Below are 12,500 nucleotides of genomic sequence, written 5' to 3'. Positions count from 1 at the left end.
TTTGTGTTCATGACATCCACATGCTCGCCCACCCCAGCGTAAGTGTGTTTGTGTTCATGACATCCACATGCTCGCCCACCCCAGCGTAAGTGTGTTTGTGTTCATGACATCCACATACTCGCCCACCCCAGCGTAAGTGTGTTTGTGTTCATGACATCCACATACTCGCTCACCCCAGCGTAAGTGTGTTTGTGTTCATGACATCCACATGCTCGCCCACCCCAGCGTAAGTGTTTGTGTTCATGACATCCACATGCTCGCTCACCCCAGCGTAAGTGTGTTTGTGTTCATGACATCCACATACTCGCCCACCCCAGCGTAAGTGTGTTTGTGTTCATGACATCCACATGCTCGCCCACCCCAGCGTAAGTGTTTGTGTTCATGACATCCACATACTCGCCCACCCCAGCGTAAGTGTGTTTGTGTTCATGACATCCACATGCTCGCTCACCCCAGCGTAAATGTGTTTGTGTTCATGACATCCACATACTCGCTCACCCCAGCGTAAGTGTGTGTTTGTGTTCATGACATCCACATACTCGCTCACCCCAGCGTAAGTGTGTTTGTGTTCATGACATCCACATGCTCGCTCACCCCAGCGTAAATGTTTGTGTTCATGACATCCACATACTCGCTCACCCCAGCGTAAGTGTGTTTGTGTTCATGACATCCACATGCTTGCCCACCCCAGCGTAAATGTGTTTGTGTTCATGACATCCACATACTCGCCCACCCCTGCGTAAGTGTGTTTGTGTTCATGACATCCACATACTCGCCCACCCCAGCGTAAGTGTGTTTGTGTTCATGACATCCACATACTCGCCCACCCCAGCGTAAGTGTGTGTTTGTGTTCATTGCTTGACTTCACTTTATTCTGAACTGTAAGCCTTTATACATCTAATATGTCTGTTATATGTCTGTTAACTCATATTTTATTTTTTGTTATTGCTGTAACATGAATGCTTCTTCATAATAACAGCCCATGTTAAGTGCACTACAGGTCCAGTCTTCTCGTAGCTGTCCCCCACAGGTCTGTCTGTGTTCTGACTCGCCTCTTCCTGTAATTTCGGTGGACAGAACTTCCTGCCCCCGATCTCTCGGCCTTGACAGCACTGTAACCAGGGTTACCTGTGACGGGTGCAGACGTGTGGGCTGATGTATGCGTGTAATATGCACAAGGCTTGTTTAGCCCGCCACTGTGTACTGTTGCCACGGTAATTTCTATCGTGTTAGCCGATAGAAGCTCCTACGTACAGATCACATGCGAGGAATCAGGTCACACGCACAAAGACACCATCGCTGGGTTCGTGTGTGTGTGTTGGCATGCCAACCACGGAGCCCTGGCATGTGTGACTGAGTAGAGCCCCTACAGCGAGAACTATGGACAAACTGTAACTCAACATAAGTTATGTACTTATCTCCTCACCTAGAGCCCCCCCCACACGCACAACACCCACACGCACAACACCCACACACACACGCGCGCGCGCGCGCACACACACACTCACACACACGCACGCACACCCACACAACACACACGCACGCACACCCACACAACACGCACGCACGCGCACACACACACACACACACACACACACTCCTTCTCACTCACACCCACCCAGCCCCCATGTGGGATGGAAGCGATCAGTCTTTCCCAGGCGTAGATTTGATTTCACGCCTTCCACGTTGTTTGGATGAGAGTAAAGACTGATGAGTCCAGGAGACGAGCCTCCAACTTCCAAACTTAAGGAACTCATAAGGCGTCCTAATGCGGGAATCACTCACACTCCACCCTCTCTCTGACACCCAAATCACTGTTATGCATTACGCTGTCATATGTGCGTACGACGCCGCGCTGTTCACCCCTCCCCCTCCCTCTCTCCAAATCCAATCAAACCAGCCAGTGTCTTATATTAAGGCAACTCAGACAATTAGAGCCCACTACTGGAAATGCATTAAGGAACAATATGAAAGATCAGTTATAATGGCTCCCACAGACCGCTGCCGTCCTGCCAAGCACACGCAGACTCGTCTGTAAGTGGATTACACAGAACGTGGCGCAGGCCGGGGACATGCAGGGAATTCACGATTATGTCAAATTCCACAAGCTTGTGCTGCACTCTGGGTAGGAGTGAAGGTCTTAACGCCAGCCAGCCTCGAGATGTGAGCTTAACGAACAACTGGGCACCAGTGAGCCGTCGTTATAACCGTGAAACAGGAATTTGTGCCGAACGGATGTGCAAGTTAAACCCTGATTTCACGTTTTTTTCTAATTCCGGGGTTCAAGGTCATCTTTTATTTTCTTTCGTCTCAGCATGAGGGTCTGACCGCCTGACCTTCCACCCTAACCCCTAATATATACATAATAATATATGTCCCTAAGCTTTACCCTAGACGTGCGTCTGCGTGCGTCTGCGTGCGTCTGCGTGTGTCTGCGTGCGTCTGGAGGTGGTGGTGATGATAAATAAAAAAAGAAAGCAAAGACATAGTTATGCTGCAGGTGGCGACATGGGTAAACCGCAGTAAAACTGCAGGGTTTTGGAACCGCGTAACCCCATAGACAGACCCTCATCTGAGCCAGAGCTGCAATTCACTAACCGACGCAGCAGTTAAATGACGCTCGGAGTGATGTGGCAGAACAGCGACCCCTGCTGGACAGCATGTGTAAGCGCGGTCCTGAGCTCAACCTCACTGACACTGGTTCTCCCACAGCTGTTCCTGGACAAGGGCGAGGCGGAGACGCTCTGGCTAAATCGACTCCTGTCACTGCGTCAGGAACGGCTCATGGGGAGCCCCGTGCCCTGAGCCCGGTCTCTCCCCGGTCTCTCCCCGGTCTCTCCCCAGCCTTCCCACACACTCCACAGAAACACCACATATTTATGTTTCCGTTTGCGTAGAACCAGGTGTGATCTCTCTCTTGTTCAGCGGTGGTGAGTTTTGCCCCAGAGCTAAAACTGCTTTATTGAGGGTCCTTCACGCTACAGACGGGTTATTTCATCACCTTTCAGGCTTCACATCCTGACACTCTTCTGTGTGACCGCTTGCTGGTTACGAGAGTGATGCCAGTATTGTCGTGTTTCCTTTAAGGATTTAAAAATCCTAAAAATCTGACCGTGAAGTTTCACAAAAAGTTGGAATTGTTATTTGGAAAATCTAAAATGATGTTATTCCAAATTTTAGAGCATCACACAATAATAATCTGAAATCTCACTGAAATTCCCAACCTACTATGTTGGATTTTCTTGACTAGTTAGTCCTCCAGACCAGACGGAGCTGTATATGTAGTGTGTGTCCCTCTAAATAGTCACGCAAATTAAACTAAAAGGAAAAATGTCTAAATGCAAATCAAACATTTTAAAGGAAGTTAAGATGTTTTTTTCTTATTTTACAAATGAATGTCATTATACTTTAGAGTTTTTGGCCTCCCAGTGAAGGTAAAAGTGTTATGAGGTCTTTGTTTTTTACATTAAATATTTTGACTGTTCCACCTCATTTTGCAGTTTTTGATTTCTGTGATGTTTTCAAAATAAAATCTCTCTCTCTTTTAAGGGTTTGTCCTCATCTTTTTTCTTCATTCTGGAAGTGCTGTGCAGTTACATGGATGTGTAGCAGTAGCGGTCAGACCACGATGACCTCTGACCTCAGCGGAGATGTATGACCTGTTGTTTAGGGTGGTTCTGCACTGAGGCCCAGTCTGGAGTCTTGGCCCAGACGGTGCAGACCGAAATAATGAACAGATGAGGCGTTAGTGACTCAGACACCAAAGGGATTCTTATTTTATTGGTTGAGACCAGATATGAGGTATTTGTGTGTGTGTGTGTGTGTGTTTGTTTCTCGTGTGTGTGTGTGTGTGTGTGTGTGTGTGTGTGTGTGTGTGTGTTTCTGTTTCTCATATGTGTTTCATGTGTGTGTTAGTCTTGTGTGTGTTTTGAGGTAATAAAATGATATTGTAAAAATATGGATGGTCCAGAATAAACTGGCTTCATGCAGGAAAGGCCTCTGTAGGCTTCAGTGTAAATCCTCAGGGGGCCTCCATGACAGGTCCTTAGGGGCCTCAGTCGAGGGGGAGCCTTGGTTCAAGGATGGGACATCCGGCCAAGCACCGCAAGTAACAATATGGACATCACTGGAAGAACCAATATGGGCAGCTGGTGATATAGAATATGATCGCCTTTAAAAAAAATAGAAGTAGTTCAGGGTGAACCTAATGGCACCAAGAACTGGTTGGTGTAAGTGTGGAATATCAATTTGCATACAATGAATAATGTTTGGTTTGGAGAACAATAGTGGAAGCTGGACAAGTTATGAAAAATGAAAATGGTGCTGAAGAAAATGTATAAAAGATGCGCCCACCTGAGACTGTTAGACATTCTCCAGACAACGCCTCGTTTGTAACATTGAGCTCAGAATAAAGACGGGACCAGCTCTTATCTTCAATTAATTCCAGAGTCTGCATCTTTATTTTTATTTAGTGTGTATTGAATATTTATTTAGTGTCTTGAATTTAGGAAGATCTAGAAACAGTTTCTCGTGTGTTTCTTGTGCATGTATTGTATGTTTATCTCGTGTGTCTTGTGTTTCTTGTGTGTGCGTATGTTTTTCTCATTTGTTTGTGCACAAGACTGTCGTGTGTGTGTGTGTGTGTGTGTCTTCCAGCAGGTGTCTGCTGGTTTCGTCACGCTCATGTCAATCGATTTCAGTTGAATTGGTATGAATACTCAATTGTCCAAGAACATTGTGATGTTTACATTTAATGGTAATTAGCTGCCGTATCCGCGCTCTTATTGCGCTGCCTTTTCTCGGTCTCTTCTAAAGTTTAAACTCTTCAATAACGATTCATCAGTGATGTTTTTTTAAACATTATTGTTATTGTGAGACAGAGTCGCCTTTGTAAAGTCACTATTTAATGCAGACTTCTAGAAAGTACCCTAGCCCGAGGCACCACGTTGCCATGACACCCCCAGCACGAGCCAGGACCCAGTAATAGCCAGCCAATCGAAAGCTTCCAAGCAGGTCACGCGGCCCGCGGCCGTGTCGCGCGTGTCGATAGTAAATGCGTGGCTAGTAACTGCGTGCGCCACTCACGAGCGGAGCAGCGAGCTACAGCGCGCGGACATGTTCAGCAGCGTGCTCAGGGACCTGGAGGAGGACCCGCGCTTTGCGTAAGCGGCGTCTACGTCTCGTGCGTCTCCGCACATCTTAAACTCGTCTTCGCGTGCTCGTGCATGCATGTGCAGTAACTCCAGTCGGCTCTTTAGTTTGCAGAGGCGGTGGTTAGCGCGCGATCTTACGAATGCAGGTGTGTTGGGTACCGCGTGGTAATGCAGACGCGCGGACGTGAACGTTTTCGACTCGGCCGCACGCGGAATCGCCTCTGTGTTTGTGAACAGTCTCGCGGGGTGACTGCGTGCTGCCAACAGATCAAATGGCCTTGTTCAGCCCCGCGCGGTTTAACGCGCCAGTCATCAGTGATGAAGGCTGCGCGTAAACTGCGGGATCGCGCGCTCAAAGTGACCTCATTTGGCCTCCGTTTGGCCTGCATGCGCTTCCAGGCATCTCCAATTGGAATCATTAACACTTTACATTAGTGACGATCTCTCGTGTAGTCGGTTTTCTTCTCTCTCTCTCTCTGTCTCATCTTCTCTGATTTTTAACACATGACACGTTCCCGTATATTATCCCTCACGGTCCCTGACTGCCGTTTCGTGCCCCTCTCCGTTTGGTAGCGATCCGTTCCAGGCGCACCACGAGCGCATGCGGCAGATGATGAGGGGTTTTGCGGACCCTTTCAGTCCTGGATTGATGCCGAGTATCACAGATGGCAGGAACGGAGGTCGCGGGGGAGCGGGCCAGGCCGGCAGGAGCTTGGCCGCCCGCACCGACCACAGAGTGAGTACCGGTGCAGCGTGAGTGAGCCGCAGGCCTGGCTATTATACAGTCATAAAAGGCAATCCAGGCTGTCCGGGTAAAATGTGAATGGTGGTCAGTCACTTAATCTATTTTCAGATGTGTATGTCACACCTGCTTTGAAAACGAGGTACAGATGTGATTTAGTTATCCAAGTCTTTGGGCTTGTGTGTGTGTGTGTGTGTGTGTGTGTGTGTGTTCGTGGGTCGAGGCCTGGCTCTCACGTTGCACGCATGCCGAAACACATTGATCCCTGTACCCTTTGCTGTGTTGGCTCAGCCCTCCGGGCTGGATGCTCGCAATTCCCTTGGCGAGTATTCCAAATCCTCTTACTCTCTGTCCTGGCAGATGTGCGGAAGGACCCGGACACGTGTCCGGCCGTCCAGCAATGTCTCACATCCGTACATAGCCGCAATTCAGATATGAGTGCTGGCGTGGGGAGGTTACCAAGGTTTTGATGGCGACCTGCCATGCGAGTGTAACCTGAGGTTCTTCACTGCTGGAGCAGCTAGTGTGCACTGCAGGGGAGGGGCAGTCTCCCCTGCCCCCCACGTAGCTAAGTTTAGCCCTGGGGGGTATTTTTAACTGCCTGCACAACTTTGTTCCGCTGACACGCTGCTTTAGGCGGTCTTGGGTCCCACATGCCATTGCCGTCTCTTCGGACGTGTCTGGGTGCAGGCGCACGTCCAGTCATTCAGAAATTCAGGATGCTGCCAGAAATTGAAATTCTGTCCAGAAATGCGAGTGTTGAACTCTCCCAGAGGTCAGAGGTCATTCCCATGAGGCTTTTCTGTTTCACATGGTGAACAAGACAACAAATGTTGGAAACTTCACTCGTTTCAGGTTTTTTCCTAATGAAAATAAAAAGGTAACATGATGAACTTTACCAAAAGTAGTACAACTTCGTCATTTGATGTAAAGGCACTAAGGCCGTGAGGAGAAGCAGTCCGTCTCGGCCCCTCTCTTTGTCTGGCGCTGGAAGGTGTCTGCTAAACACTCCAGCTGCGGGTGATCCTGTGTTCCTGGTAATTACTTTTATCAGATACCACAGTCCTCTCTGATCCGCTGAAAGGAGCTAAAGAGCTTAAAGGTCAACTGAATTGGGTCGTGATTCGTTTGGGACGTGGCTGATGAGTCTGGGATGGCTGGGTTTTGACTGGGACTGGTGAGTCTGGGATTGCCGGGTTTGTCTGGGGTCAGAAGTGGATGGGTTGTAGCACTGGCTGCTTGCTGTCTTAGTCTAATCTTGCTGTCTTAGTCTAGTCTAGTCGTGTCTTAGTCTTGCTGTCTTAGTCTAGTCTAGTCGTGTCTTAGTCTTGCTGTCTTAGTCTAGTCTAGTCGTGTCTTGGTCTTGCTGTCTTAGTCTAGGTCATAGGGGACACTGCGACCCAATGTGGATGTGTGTTTGTGTCTGTTGCTGTGTTTCTGTGTTTAGTGTCCTCGCACATGCCTTGGACCCCTGCTGGGTCATCACAAGCTCAAGTATCAAATGTGGTAATCTTTCTTTAGGAAAGAAACACACGCACACACAAACAGCCCATCCACTAATCTGATGAACATGTCCAGGGTTTAGTCAGGACTATTTTGGGACTATCACGTTGAAATCTTGGTCACCGTCCTTATCTGTATGATATCTTAACCTGTCTTATCATAAGACGCTTTTTCATAAACTCACGGCATGAAATGGTTGTATGATGCAATGCACTGCACCATGCGCTGCAGTGTCGCTGTGGTAACCTGACCCACGAGTTACGGCGTCATCTACAGGCTTGTTGGGGTTTTTGGTCGTTCTCGGAAGCCTCTCCCCCACCGAGCTTGTTTTGTTTGCCCCTTTTCCTTTGGCCCTCGGGAGTCCGGTGTCCACTGCATAAAGGGGCCACTGCGCCCAGCAAAACAGGATCCGGATTTGGGAAGATACATGATGCAGTGAGGAAGCACAGCAAAAATGGGCCATTAACACAAGTCAGCAGGGCCACACACACACAGAGCTCCAAGCTCAGACCTCTCACCCAAAATAGTGCCTGCTAATTCAAAAGCTTTTATCTGTGCTCTGTGTTTTACACTTCTAAACGTAGTCATGTGCCTTAAACATGGCTGTGTCCTCCTCCTGAGGGACGAGGTTAGCCCTTGGTGCCTCTGTGTGAACCACAGGCGGTTCAAGGGCGCTGTGACCTTTCACTGGAGTTGACGCGGGACTCGCGGGACTCCTGCTCTCATTAGAACCGCATCCGTCGACTGCTTCGCCCTGAAATGCCTGAATGATCCGTACTGACAGTTGCCAATTTTGCAAAGACTGTGATGCCCTCAACACCCCATATACTTTTATTTATATATATATATATATATATATATAAAAAACACACACACACACACAGTTTAAGCATAGCTGTTTTCACACTGCTCTCTCTGACCATCCACACTTGTGCTTTTATTTCTGCACACTCTCCTGACGAGTGTTTTAACACACGCACTACTACAGCTAATTCCTTCAAACCTTCAATAGCTACTTCACTCTGTCTGCATGTAACTTAACTCGACTAAAATTTGAGTTGCAGAAATGGTTTCCTGAAGCTCTTGTCTCAGAGGGGCTGATCTACAATCTTGTGATAGGTTTCTGCATTAAAGGTCTTCCATTTCTCACAGAGAGAGTTTAGGGTTTCCTATTTTTAAACTCAAATGTTCTCTTTTGTGTCCCTGGTATCATCTAGAGTGACCCTGCGTTAGAGCGTCATTGACATTCACGGCATTCGGACGCTTTTATCGGAAAAGGACGTACAGTTGTGACTGAATACACTTTGAGGGGTTAAGGGCCTTGCTCAGGGGCCCAACAGAGGTAACTGGGCAGGGCTTGAACCTTCTGGTTACTGGTCTAATATCTTAACTGCTAAACTACCACCACACCCAGTTAGTCGCGACCCCTGTTGTAACGTGGAGAGAACATGAGACAGATGCCACCACTGAGAGCGAGATTTATTTTCTGCAAATCCAAAATCAGGGTGGATGGAGCGATCCAGGGAGCATGATATCAAAGCCACAACACGAAAAGCAGACTGAGAGCGAAAAACACAGAACACAGGCTAGAACTAATGACATATCCTAAGGCAGGCTTAGTACAATGGCCAGCAAGAAAACAGCAAACACATGCTTCATACACATTAACACAGAACTAGAAACAGGTGTCATTAATGAAAGACATAGAAACTCAAACGAGGGGAAGAATAACAAGCAAGCGAAGCAAAAAAACATAAGACAGGGTTACCATGGCGATAGAGTCGCTAGGAGAAGCCAAACAAGACACCCGGTGTAGTTTATCAGTCTGGAACGGGCGAAAAAAACGTGGAAGTCAGTTCTGCGTCACTGCTACAGTAAGAGGTGAACTCTGACCTGTGCAGTTGCCTTGTCTGAGCTAGGCGATATTCCTGGAGCATAACATTCCGTCTCTGGACCTACAGGAAACAGTCAGGCATCTTGCATACGGTAGTGCAGTGTTATCTTTAATGAACATATGAAAAGTTGCATTAAAGAGTTTATAACCACTGAGTTTATAATAAAAGAACTGAGTGTGAGTCAGAATACACACACAGAGAAGATCAAAAAGTCCAGAGCATGAAGGAACTTCCAGACTAAAAGAGGTGTTTTGTACTGTATGCAGATGGGAACAGGAAGCCGGTGTAACTAGTTAAGTTACTGGTTCCATGCTCCTTAAAGGTGGAACAGACACGAACCGCACAAGGTGCATTCTGAACTCTGTTCTTTAACGTCTTCTCATGCAGAACGGACAGAGCAGAGCTGCAGGTGTGTGAAAAACATGGACAAGGGAGAAAGCGTGACTCAAATCATGGAGTGGAAGGACGCTTGTAATCTGAGCTACGGAGGACCTGATCAAATCCAGGATAGTCTGTGTGGGATCGTCTGCTAATCCAGAGAGGCTGGGGACGCAATTCAAATGGGTTCAGATTTATCAATGTTGAATTTAAGATTATTAATTTTTATCAGAATTTAATTTAAGAAAATTATTATTACTGAATTTAAGACTTGTGCAGAGTTTCTTCCATGTACATTCAGCTGTCTGTGTAGACCTTACCCTCATCAAGAGTGTGCTCCCTCTGATCTGGGATCAGTGTTGTTTTTTACATTTTTAACATTAGCTTCACATTTCACACACTTTCAAGAATGTGAAACGTTTGTTTGAAGGGTTCGAGCTCAGCTGGTACTGTGTTCACTGACTCAGCTTTCAAATAAATGACTTTCAAATTTTTCAAATGACTTTTAAATAAGAGACAGTCAGAGAAAGGGAAAATTTGCGAGTTCAAAGAAAATGACTGAATTCCAGAGGCAGTGGTCTAACACAGGTCACCTGTAAGTGCTGCTTTACATATAAAAGGAGACAGATCATCACCTCCGTCTGACTGTAACGCGCGTCACCTCCGTCTGATCCGTAGAGAGCCGCTCAGAGGTTGGCTGTGGTTCCCATCTCATCACACCCAGTCCTGCCAGTGTTCAAATGGTGGTGTAGATTACGATAACTAGTTTACCAGTAGATTACTGTATAATTTGTTAGCACTTGTCCAGATTCATTGTGTGCTTGTATGAGTGTGTGTGTGGCCGGGCGTGCATGGGTGCCCGTGTGATTTGTGTGTGTCTGAATTTGCGTGCGTGGGAGTGCTGGTGAGTGACTGTGTCTGTGTGCGTGCACGTGTGTGTGTCTGTGTGTGTGTGTATTGGAGTGTATGTGTGTAGGTCTCTGCTAGCGTGGCACTTGCCTGCAGGACTTGTCTGGAATTCCAGGATAAACAGCAGCAGTAACTCTTGGAATCAGACCTAATCTAGGGTCAGATTTAACCTTCTGTCTTGGCCATGAGAACAAGGCCATCCTAGCTAATCCTAGGCATCCCAAATTATCCCTCTGACATCCAGCTCAGTGGCATGACTCTATCCACACAGCCGGCCTGGGCCCGACATCCCCAGCCGGACCGACATCTTCACAGGTCCAGTGGGTGTTGAATTCTCAGAAGTGCAGAGCCATGGTTTGGGGGTCAGGGGTCGTTAGCAGCTCGGTGGGGTGCAGTACCCCACCACCTGCATGTGTGCAAAAGGACACATGTTAACACCACAGGGACATGATGGAGAGGCTGGTTCTGGCTGAGGAATGGTACGGACGTGAGGACGCCACCCAGGACTAAGACAGATCACCACGGAGAGAAGGAGGGATGGAGGGAGGGAGGGAGGGAGGGAGAGAGGGAGGGAGATGAAAAGAGAAAGCATGGACAATACCACAGGTGCAGAAACTTGTTTATTCATGCCCTGTTCATCCTCTAAGCCTTGTTTATATATGTTTATTACTACATATATACATCATTTATTCTATCTGTTTTACCTGAAATTAATTGATCCATAATGGCTTAATGCATGCGAGTACTCAGGGACTGACCTTGTGTGTGTGCGTTTGTCCACCCTAACCCGTGGCAGGACATGGATTTCTTCAGGAACCCCTTCAGTATGATGGACAGCATGATGGTGGGAATGAGAACCAGGATGGAGGACAGGCAGAGGAACTTTGTGAGTGTCTCCACAGCCGTCCCCTTATCAGCATCCTCCCCACTGCACATGCCTGCTGGAGAGATGCTGTTTCTACTTTAAAATCCCTCTCTTGGGTTCCAGGACATGTCCACGGACTCCGGTACGCACGCCTTCAGGTCGTCCTCTGTCGTCACCTACTCTAAAGTGGGAGACGAGCCCGCCAAGGTGTTCCAGGCGTCCTCGCAGACCCGCTGCGCCCCCGGGGGGGTGAGTGCTCTATCGCGGGGCCTGACCTTTAACCCCTAAATCTAGGCTACAGGGAGCAGGACAGAGCTTCACAAGCGTGCTGGTGTGTGTGTTTTGTGTACACGCTCATGTGTAGATTAAGGAGACACGCCGATCTCTGAGAGACTCTGAGAGTGGACTGCAGAAGGTGTCTATTGGCCATCACATCCAGGACAGGGGCCACGTCATCGAGAGGAAGCACAATCAGAAGACCGGAGAGAGAGAGTTTAATCAGGACTTCCAGAACATGGACGAGAGTGAGTGTGTGCGTGTGTCTGAGACACTGTATGGCTTTCTCCAGGTTTACATACGTATCCCGCTGTAACAGGAAGTAAAACCAAAGGTCACTTTTGGACAGTTGTGCTATTCTCAACGTGTGCACAAATCTCGACGCTACAGCCCTGACCTCTGACCCCAACTTTCTTTGACCTTTGTAGCTGAAGCCCAGGCCTTTGATGAGGAGTGGCAGAGGGAGATTTCCCGGTTCCAGCGCGCCGCTCCGGCTGGACGTCTTCAGGCGCCGGGGGCCCGTGCCGTGAGGCGGGTGGCCATCACCGGCCCTGACCACAAAGCCAGCAGCACATTAAGGTCAGCAGGAAAACGCGCCCCCTAGTGGACTTGTGTTGCAGTAACACTGAGAATAGAGAAACCACAGAAGGCTCAAATCACTGGGTCATGTTTGAGTATCAGAGTCACTGTCAGAGTAAACTGACCACTCTGGTTTCTTAGCAACTGGCATCAACCCTGTGATACAGGTATGGAGGGAAAAAATGTCATCTGGTGTAACA

The 12,500-nt window shown here is 48.1% G+C and overlaps 2 protein-coding genes and 1 long non-coding RNA gene across 3 annotated transcripts in view; all 3 read left to right on the top strand.

Annotated features, from left to right (window-relative positions):
* rsrc1 (arginine/serine-rich coiled-coil 1) overlaps positions 1 to 3,548 on the top strand; it is a 119,895-nt gene extending 116,347 nt beyond the window's left edge. Inside the window, exon 10 of the mRNA XM_035528646.1 lies at positions 2,713 to 3,548. Within this exon, the coding sequence (XP_035384539.1) occupies positions 2,713 to 2,805 (93 nt within the window). The 3' untranslated portion in view covers positions 2,806 to 3,548. The remainder of the gene's footprint in view (positions 1 to 2,712) is intronic.
* Positions 3,549 to 5,055: 1,507 nt separating this feature from the next.
* mlf1 (myeloid leukemia factor 1) overlaps positions 5,056 to 12,500 on the top strand; it is an 8,591-nt gene continuing 1,146 nt past the window's right edge. The window contains exons 1-6 of the mRNA XM_027019818.2: positions 5,056 to 5,162; positions 5,727 to 5,889; positions 11,377 to 11,466; positions 11,569 to 11,694; positions 11,810 to 11,969; positions 12,150 to 12,300. Coding sequence (XP_026875619.2) covers positions 5,116 to 5,162; positions 5,727 to 5,889; positions 11,377 to 11,466; positions 11,569 to 11,694; positions 11,810 to 11,969; positions 12,150 to 12,300 — 737 coding nt within the window. The 5' untranslated portion in view covers positions 5,056 to 5,115. The remainder of the gene's footprint in view (positions 5,163 to 5,726; positions 5,890 to 11,376; positions 11,467 to 11,568; positions 11,695 to 11,809; positions 11,970 to 12,149; positions 12,301 to 12,500) is intronic.
* On the top strand, positions 8,747 to 10,165 carry LOC113583460. Its single transcript, XR_003411293.2, has 2 exons — positions 8,747 to 9,384; positions 9,681 to 10,165. It is a non-coding gene; the product is annotated as an uncharacterized LOC113583460 (long non-coding RNA).

This window comes from Electrophorus electricus, chromosome 7, assembly GCF_013358815.1.
Source record: "Electrophorus electricus isolate fEleEle1 chromosome 7, fEleEle1.pri, whole genome shotgun sequence".
NCBI lineage: Eukaryota > Metazoa > Chordata > Actinopteri > Gymnotiformes > Gymnotidae > Electrophorus > Electrophorus electricus.
The sequence above is the reverse complement of the archived record's forward strand: the minus strand, read 5'-3'. Positions and strand labels throughout refer to the sequence as shown.